The sequence below is a fragment of the Acomys minous genome, assembly GCF_964271855.1.
Source record: "Acomys minous genome assembly, chromosome: 9".
NCBI lineage: Eukaryota > Metazoa > Chordata > Mammalia > Rodentia > Muridae > Acomys > Acomys minous.
This window is the reverse complement of record NC_140490.1, coordinates 29332343-29357023: the sequence shown is the minus strand read 5'-3', so window position 1 is coordinate 29357023 and position 24681 is coordinate 29332343. Positions and strand designations below refer to the sequence as shown.

At 41.5% G+C, this 24681-nt stretch overlaps 1 protein-coding gene across 6 annotated transcripts in view; it reads left to right on the top strand.

Moving 5' to 3' along the window:
- The window catches only part of ATXN7 (ataxin 7), a 161742-nt gene that overhangs the window by 19888 nt on the left and 117173 nt on the right, over positions 1–24681 (top strand). The window contains exons 1-3 of one of the 6 annotated variants that reach the window (XM_084797128.1): positions 22005–22198; positions 23646–23733; positions 24303–24527. In XM_084797128.1, the coding sequence (XP_084653254.1) occupies positions 24494–24527 (34 nt within the window). In that variant the 5' untranslated portion in view covers positions 22005–22198; positions 23646–23733; positions 24303–24493. Of the gene's footprint in view, positions 1–22004; positions 22199–23487; positions 23734–24213; positions 24528–24681 lie in introns of those variants that run through there. The other 5 variants (XM_084797127.1, XM_084797131.1, XM_084797129.1 and 2 more) reach the window with 5 other exon arrangements.

Sequence of the window (24681 nt, the reverse complement as noted above, 5' to 3'; positions counted from 1 at the left end):
ATGGAAAACTGGCCTTGGAGTACAGAGGGGATCAGACATGTGGCTAGGAACATACTTCATTTCAGTCATCATTTTCATCAGTTTACCTCATCGTCTTCCATGGAAGCTCGTTAAACATGCAAATAAGCTTAAGACAGTGTCACCAGTTGATTATGACTCAGTTCCATTTTTTTAATATAAGTAGTCCAAACTGCTTTTAAAGACAATGATTACATTTTAAATTTAGTGAGTGTATGTGCACGCGTCATAGTATATGTGTAGATGTCAGAGAATGCCTCTGGAGTGGTTCTCTCCTTCCACCTGTGGGCCCTGGGGATTGCATTCACACGGTCAGGCTTGGCAGCCTTTGCCTGCTGAGCGCTGGTGCAGGCCCTAGCTTTCCAACCTTCCTTTTTTTTTTTTTTTAAATAATTTTTAAAAATTTAATGTATATTGGTGTTTTGACTGCACGTATGTCTGTGTGAGAGTGCTGGATCCCCTAGAGCAGGAGTTATAGTCAGTTGGGAGCTGCCATATGGGTGCTGGGAATTGAATTCAGGTCCTCTGGAAGAACAGACAGCGCTCTTAACTGCTGAGCCATCTCTGCAACCCCCTAACTTTCCAACATTCTTACCAGCATAGTTAGTCGTCAGACAAATTTGAAAAGTTCTCAGGAGAATTGGAAAATCACTGAAAGACCTGTGGGTGCATTTTGTTCTTCCTTGAGTTAAACTAAATTTTTTCAAATATTCATATTTCATAGAAGTGGTGCATGCCTTTGGTTTTGTTTTGTTTTGTTTCAATTTTAGTTTTTCGAGACAGGGTTTCTCTGTGTAGCCTTGGCTATCCTGGACTCACGTTGTAGACCAGGCTGGCCTCAAACTCACAGGGATCCACCTGCCTCTGCCTCCTGAGTGCTGGGACTAAAGGCGTTCGCCACCACTGCCTGGCACTGCATGCCTTTAATTCCAGTACAAAGGCAGAGGAATCTCTGTGAGTTCAAAGCCAACCAGGTATGTAGTGAATTTCAAGCCAGTCAGAGTACAACATAGTGAGATGCTGTCTCCAGAATAAACAAACAAAAATAAAATCATGTTCACTATATAAAATGATTTATCTTAAAATATAAAAGTTAATTTTACTCCTTTTCAAGTCTCAGACGGGGTTGAAGATGAGATAGTTTAGTTTTACAATTAAGCTTAGTTGTTTAGGGGTTAAGATGTTTTTAGGTCTAGATAGATGTTTTAAGTTGATAGAGATGAGATATGATAGATATTGATTTACATTCAAAATTTTAGGCTCACTAAGATAGGAAAGATGTTTCCTTCAAGGTTGCCAAATACAAATAGCAACAACACTATGAATATAACATTTACATAATTCTTGATTATTTTGTTTTCCTTGATTGTTTCTTGCTGTATGTAGTTTATTGTATATATGTAAATTTTTTTTAAATGATAAAATACGGTTCCTCAAAAAATATAGAGAATTTTAGTGATACACTGGTGAAGTTAGTTGTTTTGCTGTTGTTAAGGTTAAGATGTAAAAGTGGGACTTAAAAATCCTTGCATATTATTATTCCGTTATTTATTTGGTGGAATACATTTGCAAGAAAGTTGTTTTTTCATTTGTTTTGTTTCGTTTTGTTTTTCAAGACAGAGTTTCTCTGTGTAGCCTTGGTTGTCCTGGACTCGCTTTTTAGACCAGGCTGGCCCTGAACTCACAGTGATCTGCCTGCCTCAGCCTCCCAAGTGCTGGGGATAAAGTCGTGTGCCACCACACCCGGCTTTGCAAGAAGGTTTTACTCTGCTTATCTAGAACTATAAGAGAAGATACTTGGCTTATCAAAAGAAAGTGTTTTAATCTAAACTTTGATGAACATTGGATGCTGAGAGATAGAAAGGTATTTTCTCTGTAGTGAAAGTAAATAGTGAGATCCCTGCCTAGCTGTAAGAGAGGTAAGTACTTGAATGAAGTGTCAGCTGGGAATTAAAAGGAGGAAGACTCTTTCAGTCCTGTCTTCCCTAAGAATGCTCTAAGATGGCTCAAGGGCATTCACCAGAAGTCTCTGGTTGCTGTGTTCCAGAATGGGAGTGATAAGCCAGCAGAAATGGTCCCTGCAGCTGGGGTCTGGGGGCTGTGAAGACTGTCCTTCTCCGCTGTGGGCAGCCCTCTTCTGCTGTCTTTCCACCGTACTTGGGACAGATGGCATCCAGGGCCTTTACCCTCGGTTGATGTTACCTGAGCCCTGCTCGCACCTTTCTGTTTGTTCACGTGTCCTGCTCTTTAGTTCTTTGGGCTTCCGTGTAAGTCCTTTCCTCTTAGGGGTTCCTTTGCCTAGTGTGCTTGCTGCCCCAAAGCTTCCTAACAAGGCTTCTGTTTTGTGGTCCCCCTCTCTTCGTACAAGCCTTCTGTCACCTTCCAAACAGAAGCTAGTTTTGTTATTACGTGAGTGTGTCTTCAGGCACCCTGCCTGTCTCCTTCAAAGCATCGTGTTTAAAGTCTCTGTGGCTGTCTTCCTACTAGATTGTAGACAGCAGAAGAGTGGGGCTTATGTCTCTGACATCTGTCCCCTCAGTGACAGCCATTTGCAAAGGGACTGCTGCTCCTCACCCTCACCAGATTGGGCTTTATGGAGTCTCAGTTTGCATTCTGCAGAATGGGGATATTGAATATAATGGCTGTCACTGATTGACTGCTTCGTATGTGCCAGGCACTGTTTTACTTGCATAATCTAATCAATTAAACTTGAGAAGCCTTGGCTTGAGGTCGCATAGCTAGTTCCAAAACCAGATTGTTCTTATGTCATGCCTTTTGTTATTGCCGCAGGAATAAAATCTAAAAAGGAATGACTTTAAAAATGTATAGGTGTTTTGCCTACATGTATGTCTGTGCACCACTGGCCTACCTGGTGCCTGTAGAGGCCAGAAGATGGTGTTGGATCCACTGGAACTGGAGTTACAGATGATTTGAGCCATCACACTAGTATTGGGAATTGAACTCCAGCTTGTTTATGCTCTTAACCACTGAGCCATCTCTCTGTCCCCCTAAAGAAGAAAGTCTTTAAAACAAGGTAGTCTAAGAACCTGTGCTGAGAATGTTAGTGGTGCCTAGAGAGCAGGCTGCAGAGCCTAGTCTCTTTCAGGGACTAGGAGTACGGTATTAATAGCATCTGTATAAAGAGGTAGGCTTCCTCGGATTCTGTGGTGCAGATATTCATTGTAAACCATATTCCACAGGACTAAAAGTTACAAGTTAGGGGCTAGAAATCAGAAGTCCTGCAAGGTAGGCCACGGAGTCATTCCTTCCCCCTAAACACTGTTAGGACATCCTGATAAATTTTTATGCTGAAAACATTTTCAAGTTTCAAGTTGGAGTACCTTTCAGGACCTGAAGTGTATACCCAGCCCTTGTGGCTAATGTGACTAGCAAGGACACAGTTGCTTCAGCCTACTTTGGCACACAGTGAAAAGACTGCGTTAGAGGCCACTTATCAGTTATGTTCCGTTGTTTGTGGTAATTTTTTTTCTTACTGTTTTCTATGAAAGTAGTTTCCTGGCCTGGCGGTTAGCAGTTGTGCACTGGTTGCTTCATTTCTCTAGCTTTTTACTGGAATATGTATGTCTCAGCCTGTGCAGCATGTATAATATCTCCTGTAGGACCAGCTTGGAGGCAGTGCTCACTGCTGCTGGGTATTCTGGCTTACAGCTCCTAAATTAACACACACTGTTTATCAGAGACAATTGATTGGGGCATAGGAAATGATGGCTTTTTCGTTGTTGCCGTTCTTGTTTTCTTTTTCTAAGGTGCCTTAGTGGGGCAATGCTATTGTTTGTTTCCTGATGTGAAATGGATAACATGAAGATACTCTAAGTTCTACAGATCCTATTGTATATGAGGACTTCTTTCATAATTCACTGTGAAAAGTAGGGTTTGCTGTATCTGTTATCTGAACTTTCCTAAGATGTCATCAGGCAGCTAGAGACCACACACAAACCCATGTGCTTCTCTGAACCATTTTTGTGCCAATGGCTTTGTTAAAGGTCTGACTTACCTTCTGCTCACTCAGCAGCTCTGCTCGGATGCAAGATGGGGATCAGCTGTTTTCTAGCTATTAGATTAATCAGAGGTATGAGGTGTAGTCTTTCAGTTTATAATAGAAGCTTACTAACTGCTTGTTGAACGTTAATTGTATTCTGGTTAGGTAAAAAAGGGTGGAGGTAACCGGGCAGAGGTCGCCAGGCAGTGGTGGCAAGTGCCTTTAATTCCAACACTCGGGGAGGCAGAAGTGGGTGGATCTTTGAATTTGAGGGGAGTCTAGTCTACAGAGTGAGTTCCAGGCCAGGCCAGGCAGAGGGAAGTGGTGTTATGACTATCCCTAGCTCGTTTTCTATTCCAGAAATTAAAAGTCTGGGCATAGGCCATTTGCCACAGACAAACGGCCATAGTCTGAGATCAGGAGTTTCCCAGTGTGTTTCATGGGAGAAACACTGATTTGTGCAATTTACTCATCTCCAGAAATCTGTTTATCTTGCACCAGATGCCCCCAGTGTCTTAAAAACCTCCAGAGTCTGACCTTGGATTTGCTTTATTAGTTTATTTTCAAAAAAGAAAAACTAATGACATTAAAATATACAAACCTCCATAGGAAACTACACATGTATTTCAAAACTACATGTGGGGGAAAAAACTACACGTGGGTAATGTTTGTGGTTTTTTTTTTTTTTAAGCTCGAATCATTGAATGCTGACACAGGAAATAGCATTTAATAGTATAAGAAGGATTCCTTCTAGCTCCAGACAGCAAACAAGTAGCATTTAATGAGAGAAAAAGAGAAATGGCACTGGAAGAATTTAATTGTAGCCCTTCCAGTCTTTGAGATGTGAAAGGTGGCCACTCAGAAGACAGGTAACAAGCATCCATTTCTGGCTTTGTTTTGGTGTGCTGCAGAGGAAAGATGCTCCGAAGGCAACTGTGGTTCTGTACTATGGAAGTGGTCTGTGTAAGGTGCTGGACCCTCCTCTGGTGGTGGATGACTCACGTGCAGATGGCATGTATATATGGTAGTGGGAGGGGACTTAGGGGAGTTGCTCCTTTCTACCGCGGGGATCCTGTGGCTGAGCTCAGATCTTTAAGCCTAGCCAACAAGCACCTTTACCTGCTGAGCCAGCAAATGTTGGTTTCTAATGCCAATGAGGTATACTAGACATGACTACATTCTATGAATGGAGCAGATATGCAGCAAACCTTTTTTTTTTTTTAAATGCCTGAAATCAAAAGTGCTGACCATGCACATATACACTCCACTGCCTCCATACACCCCACAGCCACTCATGGCATGTGTGAAAAGGGCTGAGAGCCAACTGAAAGAACTCCCATGGGGAGAGCTGGGACTGGCCAGTTTGTTTATGTATTTTGTGGTGCTAAAGAGTTGAACTCTAGGTCCTGCTCCTGTTATGCAAGTGTTCTGCCACCGAGCCACATTCTCAGCTTAAGCTTTGGAACCAGTTGAACAACTGAAAAAACATATGATTTGGTTATAGCCTAAAATGTAAAACAAATACAAGTAAACAGACATTGTATTTATAAAATAGGCAAATATAAGCACAATATATGTAATAGAAATGTAATGAAGTAAGACAAACATCCACGAGTATATATTGATATAAAAGAGTAAATAGATAAAAAAATGAAAAAGGACTGACATGTCACTCTCTCTCTCCCTCCCTCCCTACCCCCCCCCCTTTTTTTTTTTTATTGCTGGACATGGTGGCACACACCTTTAATCCCAGTACTTGGGAGACAGAGGCAGGCAGATCGCTGTGAGTTCAAGGTCAGCCTGGTCTAAAAAGTGAGTCTAGGACAGCCAAGGCTACACAGAGAAACCCTGTTGAAAAACCAAAAATAGTCACTTAGAGGGTCTTATTTCCCCCTTTTATTTTTGCTTTTGGAGCTCAGTGAATTTAGTTAGTGCTGTCTAATGGAATGCTAACTGATTTTGTTGGCTTGTTGCAGGGCGCCATAGCTGCAGTGTGTTCATGGTTACAGTGGCCGCCGCATGTCCAGAAGACAGTATTTCACAACATTTTGCTTCATCCTCTGGCTCTTGCATTCTTTCCACTCCCCGCTGATTTCCCAGAGCCCGAGTGGAAGGATTGAGATAGCTGTCCATTTAGGGCTGAGTACTCATAGTTACTTATTCCCAGCACTGTGAGTACTTATGTGTTTCTTCATTAGATGCAAACCACTGCGAAAGAAGTATGTCTGGCCATTGCTTAGGGCGACACTAATGGAGAAGGCAGTTTGATCAGGTGTCCATTTAACAAGACAACAAGCAGTGGAAGGTTCCCCCTAGGGCCTATGATTCTCTAGCTAACCGTAGGCTTTGACCAGCTTTACCTTAACAGGCATAAATTCCCTCCTATGGAAGAGCCCTCAAGTCCAACCCAGACATGGTTGATTGCCTCAGTAATCTCTGTTGCACCAATGGCACATCTTGCCTGGGAGGTTGGTGGTATAGTATGTGAGGTTTATGTCTAGGAAATACCAATGGTGATTTCTTCCCCAGCAGCCTGCACAGCACCGTGAAAGCTATCCATCAGGGATGCCGGGGTGGGGAGGATGTGTCTTCAAGTCAGTTTCATTTTTATTTCTTTCCTGCAAGTAAAATGTATTGTGTCTCCAGCATTGGTGTTATACTGTGTAGTTCTGGTGGGCAACCGTGAGCAGTGGCAGTAGCTTGTGTTGTTTCAGGGTCTTTCCTGACCAATAACTAGAGGGGAGGTATCTCTCTCCTGGAACTGAGGTTTCTATTTAATAACCCATGTCTTCTGGTGGAATCACTGTCCACTTATCTGTACCTGTGTTCTAACTCCTTTTTAAAATTATATTTTAAAAAATCACTTATAAAGTGAGTTTCCATAAGGGTTTTTCATACTTAACTTTGATTAACCCTCTCCACTCCTTCCTCTTTTTTATTCTTCTCACCCTCACCCCTGCTTAAACCTCTAACCCCTAACATTCCCCTACAACCTTTATATCACCTCACCCTCAAAGGCCTCCCCTTCTCATGGGCCCTTTCTGGCTTCCTAAGCTCTACAGATACTCCAAACTAAACATAGAAATTAAAAAATCTAAAGCTAGGATCCACATATGAGAAAGAACATGCTGGACAAATCTTTTATGTAAACGGATTCCGAGAATGTAAAATGATTTATGAAAATAATCTTCCCTGAGGAGAGAGAATATACCTACCACTTAAGTGTAAACTTTGTATAGTGACTTCCTTCAAGGGATTCTAGTATGGAAATGGAGAAAGAGAGTTTTGTTATTATCCGAAGCAGTGAGTTCTTAAACTATGACTTCAAAAGAATCCTGTAATAAAAGCAAAAATAGTCCAGTGTGTGGCTCATGCCTTTAATCCCAGCACTCTGGAAGCAGAGGCACATGGATCTCTGTGAGTTCGAGGCCAGCCTGCTGTACATAGCAAGTTCCAGGCCAGCTAGGACTACATAGAGAGACCCTGTCTCAAAAAACAAAACAAAACAGATAAAAGCAAAAATAGCAGATGATCTTGAATCAGAGAAGAACATTTTTGTACAACAGGACACAAGTAACAGTAAAAGGGCAATCCAAAGAAGAGGAGAACAAAATTACAAACCATGTATCTGAAAAGGGACTAGTAGCCAAAGTGTATAAGGAACTCAGGTCTGCCAGAAGAAACAACTTTAAGATATTTACGAGAATCCAATATTAAAAGCAGGAAAGAGGCTAGATATACATTTCTCAAAAGAAGATGTACAAATGGTTAGGAGGATAAAAGCGGTTGCTAATCAAATGCAAATTCAAACTGTATAAGATATTATTGCACATCTGTGAGATGGCTGTTACCAAAAAGACAAAGAGTAACGACTGTTGATGAGGATAGGCCGAAGAGGAAAGGGATCTTTTCATACTCTGGGCAGGGATATAAAATGAGTACAGCCATTAAGGGAAAACAATTTGCAAGTCCCCTCGCCCTGCAAGTAAAATAGTACTACTAGCCAGGCTTGGTGGCGCACACCTTTAATCCCAGCACTTGGGAGGCAGAGGCAGGCGGATCTCTGTGAGTTCAATGCCAGCCTGGTCTACAGAGTGAGTTCCAGGACAGCCGAGGCTACACAGAGAAACCCCACTTACAAAAACAAAGAAACAAAAAAGTACTATCATATACTATATTAATTTTACTATTGAGTATTTGGAACAGCGAAAAAGTATGTGATGGAAACATCTGGACTTGCATGTTCACTGAAGCATTATTCACAACAGGTAAATTAGGGGATCAGCTTCAATATCTATCACTGGATGTGTGCCGTGTGTAGACTACAGAACACCAGTCTACCTTTAAAGGGACTCCTTTCCCTTCCAACAACATAGAGAAATGAAAATAATTCAGGCACAGAAAGACAAATGTTATCTAATTTCATTTAATGTCGAATCTAAGAAAACTGAACATATAGAAACGTCACCGTGATAGTTGTCAGGTTCTGAGTGTGAGGGACAGGGAATGGGGAAGCCAGCATCTCAGGAGTCCTGTGCTGACACGTCTCCACCAATGAGCATGCTGTGTTCTGAGGGTCTGTGGCTGTGAGGGCGCAGCGGCTGCAGTCAGTAGCACGTATGTGAAGGTCACCAGGGAAGATCTGCAATGTTCTCAGCACAAAAACGCGAGGAACAAGCGAGGGGGTGGGTATGTTTTTTAGTTCTATTCTAATCATGGCAAATGCACACAGTATACATGTATACAGTATCTTTTTGTCACACAGGCCTTAAGAAGCTGGAAAAAAATTCAATAAAATTGAACCTGTTGGTATTGCTTCATTATCTGTGACAAATGTACCATTTTTATGTATGAACTTAGGGGTGTATGCAGTAAGGAGCCTGGAGACTGAGTTTAATTTCTGATCAACATGGTAGGAGAGCACTTACTCCCTCAGATTGTTCTAACTTCCACATATGGCCCTGATGCTAGCCCTCACCAAACAAACAAATAAAAGCCAAAAAAAAAAAAAACAATTAGAAACTGGATGTGGGGTGGATAAGAACATGCTGTACACACTTTGTAACTTTTTTTGTTTGTAAATTAAGTTTAAAGAAAAGATTATGTCCAGGATAAAAGTTGATAATTCAAGTTAATTTCATCTTGCTGAGAGCCTGAAGTAAGCAAAATAGTATTTTGGGTACTGGGCTGCTTCTTATGGAAAGTGGGGCAGTTCTTCTTGGCTGTTGTCTTATAAAGCCGCGACAGGGAGTATGCAGCCAAGAATGCAGCATTCCCCAATGTCGTCCTGTGGAATGTCCTACTGGCATGACTTTTCCCACTTTGCTTCTGCCCAGTAGCAGTCCCTTGAGTGACATTTGCTGTCCTAGTTAATCAGAGGATAAGAGAAATGAAGAACTCTGTTCTTCCCCCTCCCATGGAGTCTCAATGGGCACTGGAAATGTAGGTCACATTGCATCACCGTAAAGAGGAGCAAACAGGAAGGTATTTATGAAGTGCTGCTAACCCCCCTTTCCACTGGGAGTCTTCAGGAATGGGGCTTGAGCCTGGTTATGGGTGAGATGCAGGAACCAGGCATTGATTTCTTGTTGTCATCCTACAGTCAGGGACAAAAAGCCCCAAATCTTTTTATACTGAATTGGCTTAAATAACATGAGCCAGCTTCTGATATTCTCTTTGTCTTCTAATTTTTATTGTCACATTGTAGAAAATTTTTATTAATCAGGCTTGAATTATTGAAACTATCCTCATGTCTACACAAAAATCATTATTTGGTAATCATGTAAGTCTAATAATATATCTTGAAAATGACATATAATCATAGGCTCAGTGGCATGTTGAGTAGTACACAGAAACCACAGATATGTTCTTATTTTTAACCATATTTAAAGTATACAGTTCATGGCTCTCTGCTTTTAATAGGAAAATCTTTAAACATTTTAAAAATTATTTTTCACATGATGTGTGTTGCTAGCTCCTTTGTGAGACATCCACCTTGGCTGCCAAAATGTTCTGCGCTACTGACATTGTCACTAATAGTAACTCTGAGCACCAGAACAAGGCTAGTGTTCCGTTTCTACTTCCCCTTATCTCTATCAAGATAATCAGTCCATTTAGGTTAGAAAGTCAGATAATAAAGCATTTAAATAGGCTTGGGTATTATCTATCTGTAGCACAGTATCAAAACCTAGAAATTGACAGTGGCTTCACTGTATGTAGTTTTGTGACTTTATTAAGAGTATTTTCAATATACAAAATTCTATATCAGTGAATTAAAATTTTTGTATATAGATACAAAATAAGTTCTAGATACAGTGGTAGAGAATTCAAATTTAAGATTATTCTTCACACACGCACTACACACACACACACATACACACTCTAATATGAGGTATTGTTCCCATATAACTCAGTTATAATACAAGGCTTACTTCCAGTGCTTTGAAAGTGCTATCAAGCTGTTTAGGAGAAATAAGTTATACAAATTGAATGTTAGTAGATTAAATCATGGTCAGGTCAATTGCTAGTCTACTTTTATCACAAAAAATATACTTTTTTTTTTTTTTTTTTTGGTTTTTTGAGACAGGGTTTCTCTATGTATCCTAGGTTGTCCTAGACTCACTTTTGTAGACCAGGTTGGCCTCAAACTCACAGCGATCCGCCTGCCTCTGCCTCCCGAGTGCTGGGATTAAAGGCGTGTGCCACCACACCCGGCAAAATATACATTTTAAGTACAGCAGATAGATATGACTCTATAGAAAGACAATGTCTTGACGGGCATGGTGGCACATGCCTTTAATCTCAGAACTTGGGAGGCAGAGACATGTGGATTGCTGTGAGTTCGAGGCCAACCTGGTCTACAAAGCGAGTCCAGGACAGCCAAGGCTAACACAGAGAGACCCTGTCTCGAAAAAACAAAAATAAATAGCAACAACAAAAACAGACAAGGTCTTCAAAAACACCAGAGACATGCAAAATATGGCATTTTAAAAAGGTTTTTATTACTTTAAAGATTCATTGACAATGAGACAGGTTAACTCGTGGCAACACCCAGCCTACCTCAAAGAAGATGATGAGCATCAAAGAACTTCCTTATGGAGATGGCTTCAAATGTTGCAAACTAGCCACTGGGCAAAAAGTCCTTATTTCTAGCACAGACAGAATTCTGCCTAAAAAGGGGGCAAGCTTGCATGTATGCAGAGTCGATGGCCAAACTCTGCCAAGACAGGGTAAGCAAGTCCTCAATAGTTCCTCCCTCACAAATATGTCTGTCAGATATATTGGGCCAGAAGACTGAAGATGATGCTCCAACATTATAGAGAGTTTTGGGTGACTATTCAGGTAGAAAACCGTCTCTGTCATCCTTTCATTTGGAAAGCTACTAAGCTGCACTCTTGGCATACTCGGGTTATCAAGTTTACTCCTTCTCAAGTCTCTGAGGGAGTTGAAGACCAGGTAGCTTAGTTTTACAATGAAGCTTAATTGCTTAACGGTTAAGATGTTTTTAGTTCTAGATAGGTGTTCTAAGTTAATAATAAGAATATGTGATGGAGATTGATTTACATTCAGAAATTTAGATGCACAAAGATAGGAAAGATGTCTTCTTCAAGGCTGTCAAATACAAATAGCCAAGACACTAAGAATGTAACATTGATAAAATTCCTGATTGTGTCCCAGTTCTTCTTGCCATGGGCAATCTATCGTATATATGTAATAATATAAATGTATATGTACAAAAATAAAATAATTTAAAAAAGAAAAAATATTACTCACACACAAAAAAGTATTTTCCAGTAGTAACTTTCACAGTCCAGATGCACAACCACTGTAACCCTGCAGATGGCGCCCTGTGTTATGCCGAGCCTGTACCCATTACCTCCTAGTGCCCGCTTTGTGCCAGTCACCACGCTGGTTTCCAACCTTGTAATTTTGTCACTTTGATACTGTTGAATAAAATTAGCTTTTCTTTCAACATTTAAAAATTTTTGGTTTTTCAAGGCAGGGTTTCTCTTGCAGCCCTGGCTGTTCTGGGCTGCTTTGTGGACCAGTCTGGCCTGAAACTCACAGAGATCCACCCCCCTCTGCCCACCACGAGCTGTGATTAACTATGTGCCCCACCACACCCAGTTAAGAATTTCACTTTTAGAAGACCATTTATAATTAACTTTAAAAAAAGAACTTCTCAAAAGTTGTAACTCAGCATTTGAGTTTCTTCTAGTTCAGATACTTCAAACTTTGCAGTGCTGTATTTGACTAGCATGTAAAGTCTAATATGCCACCACCTTGCTGACCACAGCATTAATGTTTGGCTTGCTGTTAAAGATGATACCCTTTATAAAGTTAAAGGGAAAGGTACTCCAGGAGAAGTTTGCCCTGATAACAACAGGTGCTATGATTGAAGACTGAACAGGAAATAGAAAGCCCAAAGGATATTTATGTATATAATACATAGAGATAAAATATGACCATGTTTATGTTCCATTTCATCTTAGACAATCATCAAAGGAGAGATTTTTTTTTGTATAATGATACTTAAATAAATGGCAAGTAAAAGTAGTTAAATTGTTTAGTGTAACGGTATCATGGAATTGCTCTGCATGGTTGGTGTGAAGTATCACTATGAAGTCATGTCTGCAAATTCTTTGTGTTTGTGAATAAGCCATGGGATTCCATGCTTAGGTGAGGTCTGTGTTCAGGCAGCCTCAGAAGGAAACAAATCTTCCTCAGACTTCTATCTCTTGTCTTACAGAATATAAGGAGTGTTCTGGGATCTGTTGGAGGGCGCAGTAACGTTTGGCCATACAAAGAACATATGGGCAAGTGGATACCAGGCCTGTGCAAGTGGACAAGAGGTCTCCGGTGCCAGTGTATCTGTAGCTCACCAGCAGCGAAGGAGGGGTTGAGGACTGAGCCATCTTGTCCCCAGTTCATGATCCCAAAGCAACAGCAAACATTCTTAGCAATGGGAAGGCCCTGGCTTCTAACACTTCAATGATGAGATCACTGTGACCCCTGCTGTTTTCCCGAGAGGACTGTACCTGAAGAGTTATTGGGATAGCAAAGGCAAACAAGCATCGACTATATGCCAGTCACTCTGTGAAATGTTTATGCACATTCATGCATATATTATATGGAAAATACACTAATGACATTCACTGATGATAGATGATCAAACAGCATACTTAACTTTTTAAATAGTAAATAAGCCAATTTTCCTTACTTAGAAGACCTGTTTCCTCCTAAATATGTGTATTTGATATGTATGTATATATACATATATAAACACATATATGTATATGCAGACAAGTATATTTATAGAGGGGAAATGTAAAGACTCTTGTATTTATTAATCATGTATATATTTACGAGGCATGAGTGAGTGATAGGAAACATTCAGGTGTAAGAAGTCATCTCTTTTCCTTTTAGCTTTCTATCAATATGAGAGATTACATACTTATAATAATTAACCCATTACATGCTTATGAATATAAGAGAAATTATATGCTTAAGAAAAAAATCTACATGTTAAACAAATGAAATCTGTTTAACCCACCAGTGCAACATGCATACTAAGGCATTACATAACTAATTATGAAATCTTTCAAATTATAAAAAACAGCAGATGTTCTGAGGAGGAAAACATTATCTCTGAGATGCTTGACATCAGCACCTGTAAAGTACAAGTACTTTCTTCCTCATTGGGGGAACTGAATGACATTTTATTGCATTTGACGTTCTTCATGTTTTGCCTCCTACTTGGTTCACAATATACAACTCTTGATATTAAAGATTCTAATGATAATAATTATACTACTAATTGTTAATAAGTTATATGCTATAGTAAGTGTTCTGGGTAGATTTATGTCAACTTGACACAAGCTGTAGTCATTGGAGAGGAGGGAGCCTCAGTTGAGAAAATGCTTCCATAAGATCAGGCTCTGGTGGCGGGTGTGGTGGCTCACAACTTTGATCCCAGCACTTGGAGAGGCAGAGGCAGGCGGATGTAGGCAAGGCCAGCCTGGTCTACAAAATGAGTCCAGGACAGCAAGGCTACACAGAGAAACCCTGTCTTGAAAAAACAAAAACAAAAGATCAAGCTGTGGGCTAGCCTGTAGGGTATTTTCTTAGTGATTCGTGAGGGAGGGCTCAGCTCATTGTGGTGTGTGGTGCTACCATGGGGCTGGTTGTCCTGGGTCCTATAGGTAAGCAGGCTGAGCAAGCCGTAAGGAGCAAGCTAGTAAATAGCACCCTCTGTGGCCTCTGCATCAGCTTGTGCCTTCAGGTTCCTGCCCTGTTTGTGTTCCTATCCTGAATTCCTTTGATAATAAATAGCAATGTGGAAGTGTAAGCAGAATAAATTCTTCCTGTCTTAGGGTTTCTATTGCTGTGAGGAGACACCATGACCTCAGCAACTCGTATAAAGGAAAACACTGAGTTGGGGCTGGATTACAGGTCAGAGGGTTGGTCCATTATTGTCATGGTGTGAAACATGGTTTCATGCGGGCACACTGGTGCTGCAGAGGTAGCTGAGCATTCTACATCTTAATCTGCAGGCAGCAAGAAGAGACAGTGAGACACTGGGCCTTGGTTGAGCTTCAGAAACCTCAAAATCTGCCCCCAGTGACGTATTTTCTCCAACAAGACCATAAATAATTTAACAGGCCACACCTTCTACTAGTGCCACTCCCTGTGGGTGTCTGGGGGCCATTTTTTTTTCTGGGGGCCATTTTTATTCAAACCACTATACTCCCCAACTTGAGTTTTGGTCATGGTATTTTGTTGTAGCCCCATGCCTTAACATATACATTTTTGTTTTTTCTCAAGCCAAAACTAACTCTGCGTTAGCAAGAAGGCTCTTGTTTTTTCCATTTGTTTGGGAGTGATTTGGGGGCTCTCCTGTAGGTGATGAGGACTCTCCATTTGCCAGCAGAGGGTATGAGAGACTGTATGAATCTAGCCTAAAGAGGCAGTGAACAGTTCATATTTTATGCGTTAGCCACTGCAAAGAATATTAGGAATTTTATTCAAATCCTGTGCTGAGGAAGAGAAGAGGTTTTAGAGCTAAGGATGATAGTCATACCTCAGGAAGCAAAGACAGGGAGTGAGCTGGAGGCCAGCCTTGGCTACACTGTCATTTCCAGGCCAGCTTTGGCTACAGAGTGAGGCTTGTCTTAAAACAAGAAGGACAAGCAAAAGCCAACCTACAGACCAACCAAAACCCAAGGCTGGATTCATAGGAAGACGGAGGATTTGCCCTTTGCCTCGTAGAGAAGAGAAGTCTGTTATAGGATGCCCAGAATTGCTTTTAGAAATAATAGTTAAGGGGGTGGAGAGATGGCTTAGCAGTTAAGCCAAGTGGCTAACAGCCTCTTTAAACTCTACTTCTAGGCAATCCAATGTCTTCTGGCCTCTGGGGATACACATGTCCACATATACAAACAAATAGGACCTTAAAAAAAAATAGGGACCAGGCATAGTGGTACACGCCTTTAATATCAGCACTTGGGAGGCAGAGGCAGGTGGATTGCTATGAGTTCAAGGACAGCCTTGTCTACAAAGTGAGTCAAGGACAGCCAAGGCTACACAGAGAAACCCTGGAGAGACAGCTCTGTGGTTAGGAGCACTTGCTCCTCTTGCAGGACTTCTGTTTCATTCTCACCCACATGGTAGCTCACAGCTTTCAATAACTCAAGTTCTCAGAGCTCCACTGCTCTTTTCTGGCCTCTTTGTGCACCAGGCACTCATTGCTGGGCACACGTGTACATATAGGCACATGCTCATAAAATAAAGATTAATGTACTTTAAAAGGGGGGGGAGGTGGAGGAATAAAAATCTTCATAAACATTATTAGTTAACAACACACATTTATCCTCCAGCCAGTGCCTCTGCTGTGAACCTTTGACAGTGACTGTGGACGAGTCATTTATTTGCTGTTGTCCTTCATTTCCTCATAGGTGTTCTTCGTAGAGTTATGGTGGTTTAAATCAAGATCTTCCTCAATGTTACTATGTTACAAAGTTTTTTCTGGGTCTACTCACTCCAGATAGGTATCACACAACAGACCAAAGTATAGATACCACCAGAGGCCATCTTGGGAAACCAGTGAGTTTTATTGGGGTTACTTACAGGAATATGGGTGAGGCGTTACTTACAGGAGCAGAAATGACTCAAGGACGGCTGCATCACCAAAGTCCACCCAGCACTGGTGAAAGCTGAGAACCTGGAGCATGCCGCACACCTGCAGGCAGTTCAACAGGTTGGAGAGTGTTCTTCACAGGGGTGTCAGTCGGTCTAACCCTCTTCTAGGCAGCACAGCTGGTTTCTGTTTTTTCTAGACAGCTGGTCTAGTCTCAGTTTACCTTGGCCTTTCTGAGAGTGATTCTCAGGTTTTATTGTTTTCCCTGGCAGGGTGGGGGATGTGTGAGTCTGGTCTGCTCCGGGGACTTCCTGAAGCTGTTTAGCGTTGTCTACCTTTGTTTGTTTGATTTGATTTGGTTTGGTTTTTCTAGACAGAGCTTTTCTCTATGTACGCCTGGCTATCCTGGACTCACTTTGTAGACCTCCCTGTTTAAAGAGTTTCCCTGCAGAATAGTGTTTAATCTGGGAGGAAACTGTTAGTAAACAAGTACAGGTTCAGTTGCCTCGGAGGAATAAGGGTCAGAGTAAGGGTAGCTAATTTTTGCTGTAGCTTAGCTTCAAGTCCTTTATGAGGAAAAACATCCCATTTAATGGACATTTAATAACTTTGGTGATTAAACAACTATGATAGCTTATCCTTCAATGTAATCTAATTTAACAGGAATTTGTTAAAACTCACGATGTCAGACCCAGGGGATACAAAGATGAAACGTTGCAGACCCTGGGCATGCTTGTGTGTGTGTATGGAGGTCGGGGGCTATTTTTTTCAGTTCTGGGTATTGAACTCTTGTACACTCTATGCAAGCACCTGATCACTTTGCTACAGTCCCAGCTGTGAGCAGGTGTTGGAGGATTGGCATAAATTACTTAGAATCTAGGAATAGAGCCAGGTGTGGTGGCACACACCTTTAATCCTAGCTCTTGAAATGCAGAGGCAGGCGGATTGCTGTGAGTTCAAAGCCAGCCTGCTGTACAAAGGGAGTTCATGACAGACAAGATAATATAAAGAAACCCTGTCTCAAAAAAACCAAAACAACAGCCAGGCGTTAGTGGCACATGCCTTAAATCCCAGCACTCGGGAGGCAGGGGCTGGCGGATTGCTGTGAGTTCGAGGCCAGCCTGGTCTACAGAGACAGTCAAGGACAGCCAAGGCTAAATCGAGAAACTTTGTCTCGAAAAACTAAAAAAAGAAAGAAAGAAAGAAAGAAAGAAAAACCAAAACAGCAACAACAAAAACAAAGAGTCTAGGAAGACAGGAAGTTAAGCTCTTGAAACAGCACATGCAGAGAAGCAGGAATTGCTGTTGAGGGTCTAGGGAAATGGCTCAGCACTTCCGAGTGCCCCCTACTCTTGCAGAGAACTGGCATTCAATTACCAGTACCCACCTGGGCTCAGGACTGCCTTAACTCCAGCTTCAAGAGATTTGATGCCCTCTCTTGGCTTCCACAGGTACCACACCCCAATAAGTAAGAATGAATCTTGGAAAAATGCTGTTATTTGTGGCACTGTAGACAAATCATTTTAAGCTCAACTATAGTACGCTACTATTTATTCAACTCACTGGTAAATGAACATAGTAAGAGTTTCTACCTCGTAGTCTCTGGGAGAGAGTTACGTGAGATACTGCAGGTGAAGAGCATGGTTCTACAGGAGCACTAACTGCTCAGTCAGGTACTAGTGCTGCTGTTATTGTCATAACCTTCTATAATTTGACCTAATTTTCTTACTTGACAAATATGTAAATGACTGGGATGTTTATTATTTTTGTGCTCGTGTAGAGTAATGGTAAATAGTGTACTTTACTCACAATCGATGGGGAAAAAAAGCTTTGCCTACTTCCCTCAACTAAACAGAAACAGGATCCCAAGTAACCCCAGTGCAGCTTGGAATAGAGAGTGCTTGAGCTCTGGGAGCCGTGCACCTGGATAAAGGCTAAGGATTGAGAGCAGCTGGAAAGTGCAACAGCAACTGAATTTGTATAGCTATATAGAATCTGTCAGAAAATGAGACTTCTTTAAAAACAGTGGCCATTATGCCTACTGTCGCAGCCAGTACTGGAGAGGATGAGGCAGGCGGATCTCTAAGATCATTCCAGCCCTGTGTGGGCTGTAGTGTATGGTCCTGTTCCAAACCGTCTAAAGTCCAAAAGTCTGTCACATGAGGGCAGAGAAGGCCCTAGAGCAGACTACAGGAAATAAAACGTACCTCTGGATCTAGACCACAGCTGCTGGCATCCTTCCATACGGCTGGCCTTCTCTCTCTCTATGTGGGGATGTTTCTACACTTAGCACCAGTGGAGGGATTAGGTGACCCAAAGGCCTGGTCAGTTTCTGCTTGGCCTTTGAAGAGGCGAATCTTGTGCAAAGTACATGATTCGGTTTTTCACTTTGATTTTCCAAGAAAAATATCCAGTTAGGTTGATAGTAATTAAGTGCCACTGAGGTCAGAAGAAAACAAGTTGGGTACCATGTTAATCCATAGTTACTGGGATGTATCTCAGCTGACGCAGAACCTCATCTTAAATTGTAGACTGTAGTTATTTCATTCAAGAGAAGACTCTTAGAAAAACAGTGTAAGCTCAGGAGGTACAGATCATACCTTCCTTCAAGGAACAGGGTGAAGAGAAAATAGGTGTGGCAATCGGGAGAGTAGCTTGCAAAGTTTGTGCCCATTGCAAGAGGCAGCCCATGGTACAGTACCAGTCAGGAAACCCTTGGAGGAAGGATTGCTTCTGTAGCCAGATATTTGTACTTTACAAGACAAATTTTGTGTGAACCTTCCCAGTGTTTAAATCTGTATTTTTTTTTCTCTCAGGATCACCCTGAGAGATAGAACAACAGCAACAAAATATCAACAAAAACACATTCCCATGGGCTATGTGTTTACAGGATCAAAGGGTGGAGAGAAAGTACACACTGGGAATTAGGGGGCATAACTAGCATGCCACAGAGTCCTCCGCTTGCTCTCAGAACCCTCTATGTAGGATGGAGCACATCCTCAGCACATCTGAGAATGCATAGGTCAGTCTGAGAACATCTCTTGGCTGTCAGTCTTTTCCTGTGTAGAGCAGAGACTGGAGTCAGCTTTCAAGGCTTCACTTTTTCCAGCTCAAACTCACAAAAAGGATCAGGTGAGAATCGTGGTTGCACTCCTTGTTGGCCCTGCTTGTGCAGCCTGTCTTTCCTTCAGTGTTTAGAGCCTGGCTCACATTAAAGCTCAGGGCTTTGCTAAGAGGCTAAGAAGCTTTAAGAAACAGGAAGAAAGCCTGCGTGGTGGTGCACACCTTTAATCCCAGCACTTGGGAGACAAAGGCAGGCAGATCACTGTGAGTTCAAGGCCAGCCTGGTTTACAAAGGGAGTTCAGGACAGCCAAGGCTACACAGAGAAACCTTGTCTCCAAAAACCAAAAAGGGAAAAAGAAAAAAGAAAGGAAGAAAGAAAGAGGAAGAAAGCTTATTCTGTTAATATTTAAGACCAACACTGTCTTGTATAGCTAGCTATTTCTTCCTTTGCTAGTAGTTGTATAATTTTGACAGACTGTTTCATATAAGGAGAAGTAGTCCAGACTATGGGGGAAGTTGCAGCAGTGTTCTCAGCATCTAAAAGAGGACATACTAGCAATGCTGGCCTTAGAAAATAAATCATTTTCCCTATAAGAGTCAATATAACTCTGCCTATGTTTTAGCACAGGCAGCATATTTCTGAACTGTTGAGCATCTTGCAGTATCTTTTTGTTGGTTTGTTTTATAGCATTCAGGTAATGTCTGCCTTTTTGTTACTATAAAATCTGTTACTTTCTTGTAAAGACCTTTTTGTTGATGGTGTAGTATCAGTTTAAAGATCTGTGTGTGGTGGTGCACACCTGTGATCCCAGAACTTGGGGAGACAGAGGCAGGCCAATCTCTGTGAGTTTGAGGCCAGCCTAGTCAATAAAGTGAGTCCAGGATAGCCAAGGCTATACAGAGAAACTCTCTTGAAAAACAAAGACAAAAATCAGTTAAAACAAAACAAAACCACACATGCGTGTAAGGAGGGAGCTCTGTGTGGTACAGGTGGCGTGTTGGGAGTTGGGAAGTGATGCTGTGGATGAGACAACTTGAACCTTTCCTTGCCACCCTAAATGCAGCGGTCATTTCCTTTCTTTGAGGCCCAGTGGCTTCTTGGAACACATTCACTTTGACCAGTGTACTTATTCTTTCATCTTCTCCTTACTGATCAGCCCTTTCCTGTAGACTAGTGACCACATGGTCTTTCCCAGCCTAAGCTGAACTAGACCATTTCTCCCCATTCCTGTTCTGAAGAGAACTGGTTGCAGGTCTTAGTTGAGACCTTGTGTCTAGTTTAGGCTGTGACAAGGATTTCGAGGCCTATAATACAAACATGATGACAGTAATTAGAGAAGAGGGTCACTGGAGATGAGGCAGCACCTGCAGGAAATAACAGATTGGAGCCTGTGTTTGTCAGGATTTTGGAAAAACAACAAACTAAAACAAAAATCATGTCCTAGGTTAATAGTTTCTCCTCTCCTGTTTACTACTTAGGTAGGAAATGAGTAAATAAAGGTTTGAAGGTTTTGGTCTAAAAATCTTTCTAGTCCATTGTTTACACTGTTTGTTTTTGCAGAACAAAATTTAAGTTGACGCTGAAGCAGTTTGGTGTGCTGGAATAGCCTTCATTTTAGTTCCAGATGTGCACCATTGCTTTGCTTCAAGAGTCCGTCTCCTTCATCTCCCCTCTAATAAACAAGGGCATAATGATGTTACTCTGAACACACGGTTGTGGTGAATGAGATGAAAGAACTTTAACAAGCATATATGTTTTCTACTAAAATTCTTTGGCCCTTTTTCTAAGCAGGGAAGTTACTATTTTAAAATGCTTATTTTAATAAACACTGCTACCATTTTCCTATAAAGATAGCTTTCTTTAAAACATTTTAAAAGATACTGACTAATAAATGGTGAATTCTTTTAAGGCCAAACTTATCTCAGAAGAAATGCCATCACTTCTTTCATGACTTCTTAGATACTTTGGAAAATAGCTGGCGTGCCTTGTTGGAAATTGAGAAACGGCTCTGCCTAGTGACTTAGGGTCAAGTAGCAGCTCTAGTTTGTTCTGAGGGAGTGACTGTCAGAGAGCAGAAGGACCACTTCCAACCTAACCCTGTACAGTCTGTTGTCATTGCTGTGGATAACTGAGTAAAGATTTTTGCATGCCTCTAAACAATGCAAAGAAGACAATTTCAGCTCAAGACAGACATTAAAGGAGGTAGAAACTTTTACTAGAAGTCAGACAGAGCAGGAACACTAGATTGGAAATCAGAAAAAACTTAAAAGACAAAACTGCAAAAGAACTAGAAGTCTGAGAAAGGCGTGGTGGCTTGTGCCTTTAGTCCCAGCACTCAGGAGGCTGAGGCAGACAGATCACTGTGAGTTCAAGGCCAGCCTGGTCCACAAAGCAAGTCCAGAACAGCCAAGGCTATACAGGGAAACCCTGTCTTGAAAAACAAAACAAACCAAACCAACCAACCAACCAAAGAACCAGAAGTCTGAAGAAGAAAACATCTGGCCTATGAAGACAGTAAGGAGGCTTTGAACATTACCAAATAGCATTTAGTGAGTCCATGAAGCTGAAGCTATCTGTAGAAAGGCAGGGGAGGAAAATATAACCCAAGAATAATCTAAAAGCTATGAAGTGGAGAAAGTATGACATAGAATGTTAGTCATTGACTTTCTAGGACAGTGCATGAATATCTTATCATCTCAGGGCATAGAACTATGTGTGTTCCCATTTAGAAGTATGTGAAAATAAAAGGTGACCAATCTTCTCGCCACTAAACTTGTTAATATAGACAGTAGAAATTACAGTAGAAGTATGTTCATAGTGAACTTTCCATATGAAATCAACTTGCCTATGGTTTTTGTTTTTATTTTTGTTTTTGAGACAGAGTCTCACTTTGTAGTTCTGGCTGTCCTGGAACTCAATATGTAGAGGAAGCTAATCTTGAACTTACAGAGATCTGCCTCCCATGTGCTGAGATTAATGGTGTGTGCCACTATGCCTGGACTACCTGTGTTTTATACTCTGACAGTATTTGCCTCACAGCTGTGTCTTGCTGGTATTTGCTACTCTCTTAAGTTGAATACCATTTTAGGCTTTTTTTGGGCGTGGTAGTGATTTAAGACAGGGTTTCTCTGTGTAGCCTGGGTTGGTCTGGACTCTCCTTGTAGACCAGACTGGCCTTGAACTCACAGTGATCCTCCTGCCTCTGCCTCCCTAGTGCAAAAATCCTCTTACCTCTCCCTTCTGAGTGCTGGGATTAAAGGCGTGTGTCACTACTCTCAGCCCTCATCTTAGTTTTTTGTTTGTTTTGTTCCTCCACCCCAGACAGGATTTTCCTATGTAGCCTTGCCTGTCCTGGATTCACTTTGTAGACCAGGCTGGCCTTGAACTCACAGTGATCCTCCTGCCTCTGCCTCCCTAGTACTGGGATTAAAGGCATGCACCACCACGCCCAGCCTCATCTTAGTTTTTTTTTTAATTTTAGTTTATTAATTCTCAATCCTTTTCAATTCTTTGGCTTATTTCACTGCATCTCCCCAAATTAAAGAGTACCTCCATTTTATCTGTAATACATACCTACACAGGAAGATAACGGAGGACACAATTTCCTTGTGTTTTTTAGGAAGATAAATTAATTGAATTTTTCTCTCCTGTTTAAAATCTGCATTGCTTTTATATACTGTTGAACTGTAAATGGCAGAGTGAGCATTCTAGATAATCAGTGTGTGCCTTTTATTTTGAAGCTATGATCTCACAGGTTTCATAGACACTGGCTTTCAAATAACAACATTACAAATTAAGCAGAAACTCATTCATGGAAAATTCACACAATAATGTTTTAGTCCAAAGAGATTGACTCTGGACATATTGAATAGTCCGCCATTCATTCCTAGTTCACTGTAAATCCAGTGAATTAAGTTCATCATAAAAAAATATTGGATTTGTTGATGAATTGTTAGAGTGCTTTGAATTATAGCAGTTTGATACTTCAAAACACATGTAATAATTTAAAACATGTGTCAACTAATAAGATTGTAGATTTCTCTTTCTATCTACTTTTTTTTTTTGGCTTTTTTTGAGACAGGGTTTCTCTGTGTAGCCTTGGCTGTTCTGTCCTCACTTTGTAGACCAGGCTGGCCTTGAATTCACAGAGATCCGCCTGCCTCTGCCTCCCAAGTGCTGGGATTAAAGGCGTGAGCCACCACGCCCAGGCTCTTTTTTTTTTTTTTTTTAAGACAAGGTTTCTCTGTGTAGCCTTGGCTGTCCTGGACTTTGTAGACCAGGCTGACCTTGAATTCACAGTGATCCGCCTGCCTCTGCCTTCCAAGTGCTGGGATTAAAGGCGTGCGCCACCACCGCCCAGTTTATAGATTTCTCATTAGTTTTGTGTCCACCCTTTCATTCCTTTGCCTTTTTTCCCCCCAAACAGATTTAAGAAGGAAGTACTTCCACAATTGCAGCAGATGAAGATTCACTGGTAAATTGATCAGGATTTTTGGCCTGCACTCCAAGAAAAGGTAACTGACGATTTTGACATAGCATAGCTAAATGAATGCAGTGCTTCCACTTCAATAGCATTTGAGTGTCAGCAGGGGTGATAATTTTTATAATTCAAATATCTGTGAGGAATCTTACATTTTAAGTATAACTTTGAAGACATGAACGTGTCAGTGTTAGGGAGTACAGTAGTGCTGCTGGGTGCTTGCATCTTAGCTCAAAAAACCCGCTGAACAGCACTGCTCCCATACATTTGCTAAAGCTTCAGGAATTTGTTTGGCTATTTGATTATTTTGAAAAAGGGGTCGCTAAATGTTTTCCATGGCTATCCTGGAACTCACTATGTAGACCAGGCTAGCCGTGAACTCAGATAGCCACCTACCTCTGCTTCCCAAGTGCTGGAATTAAAGGCATATGCCACCACCACCTGGCCTGTTTCAGGAATTCTTTAGAGGCAGGATTCCCAGCTCTCTCCTAAGCTGCGCCCACTCTTTGCACAGGATGTTGTCCAGTATGCATGCCCTCGTGGTTTACCCCGCATGTTCAGCTTTGCCAGCTGGAGCCTCCCCTTCCACCTTTTCCCTCACAGTGTAGACCAGCTGCTCGAGTAGGGGAAGTCCTGAGCAGGCCTGGTGAAGATGGAAGAGTTAGGCATACTGACTGCCTTCCGAGGCTGACAGAGCTCTGGAAATCCGAAGCAGTCCTGTAGTCTTATCAGGAGCAGCAGTCACAGCTAGCAGAGCTTCTCACTGCTCTGTGCACTTAGTAGGAGAGGATGATATGGCTGAGCTTCAGTCACAGGGTTTGAAAACAGGTAAGAATTGCTAGAAGACTTTAACTTCAATTTTATTACATTCATTTATGGTTCATCTCCTTGTGTATGACTCTGTCTTGTGTTTGTTTGTACACATGGATACACTTGGAGGTAAGAGAACAGCTTGTAGGACTTGATTCTTTCTCTTCTATCA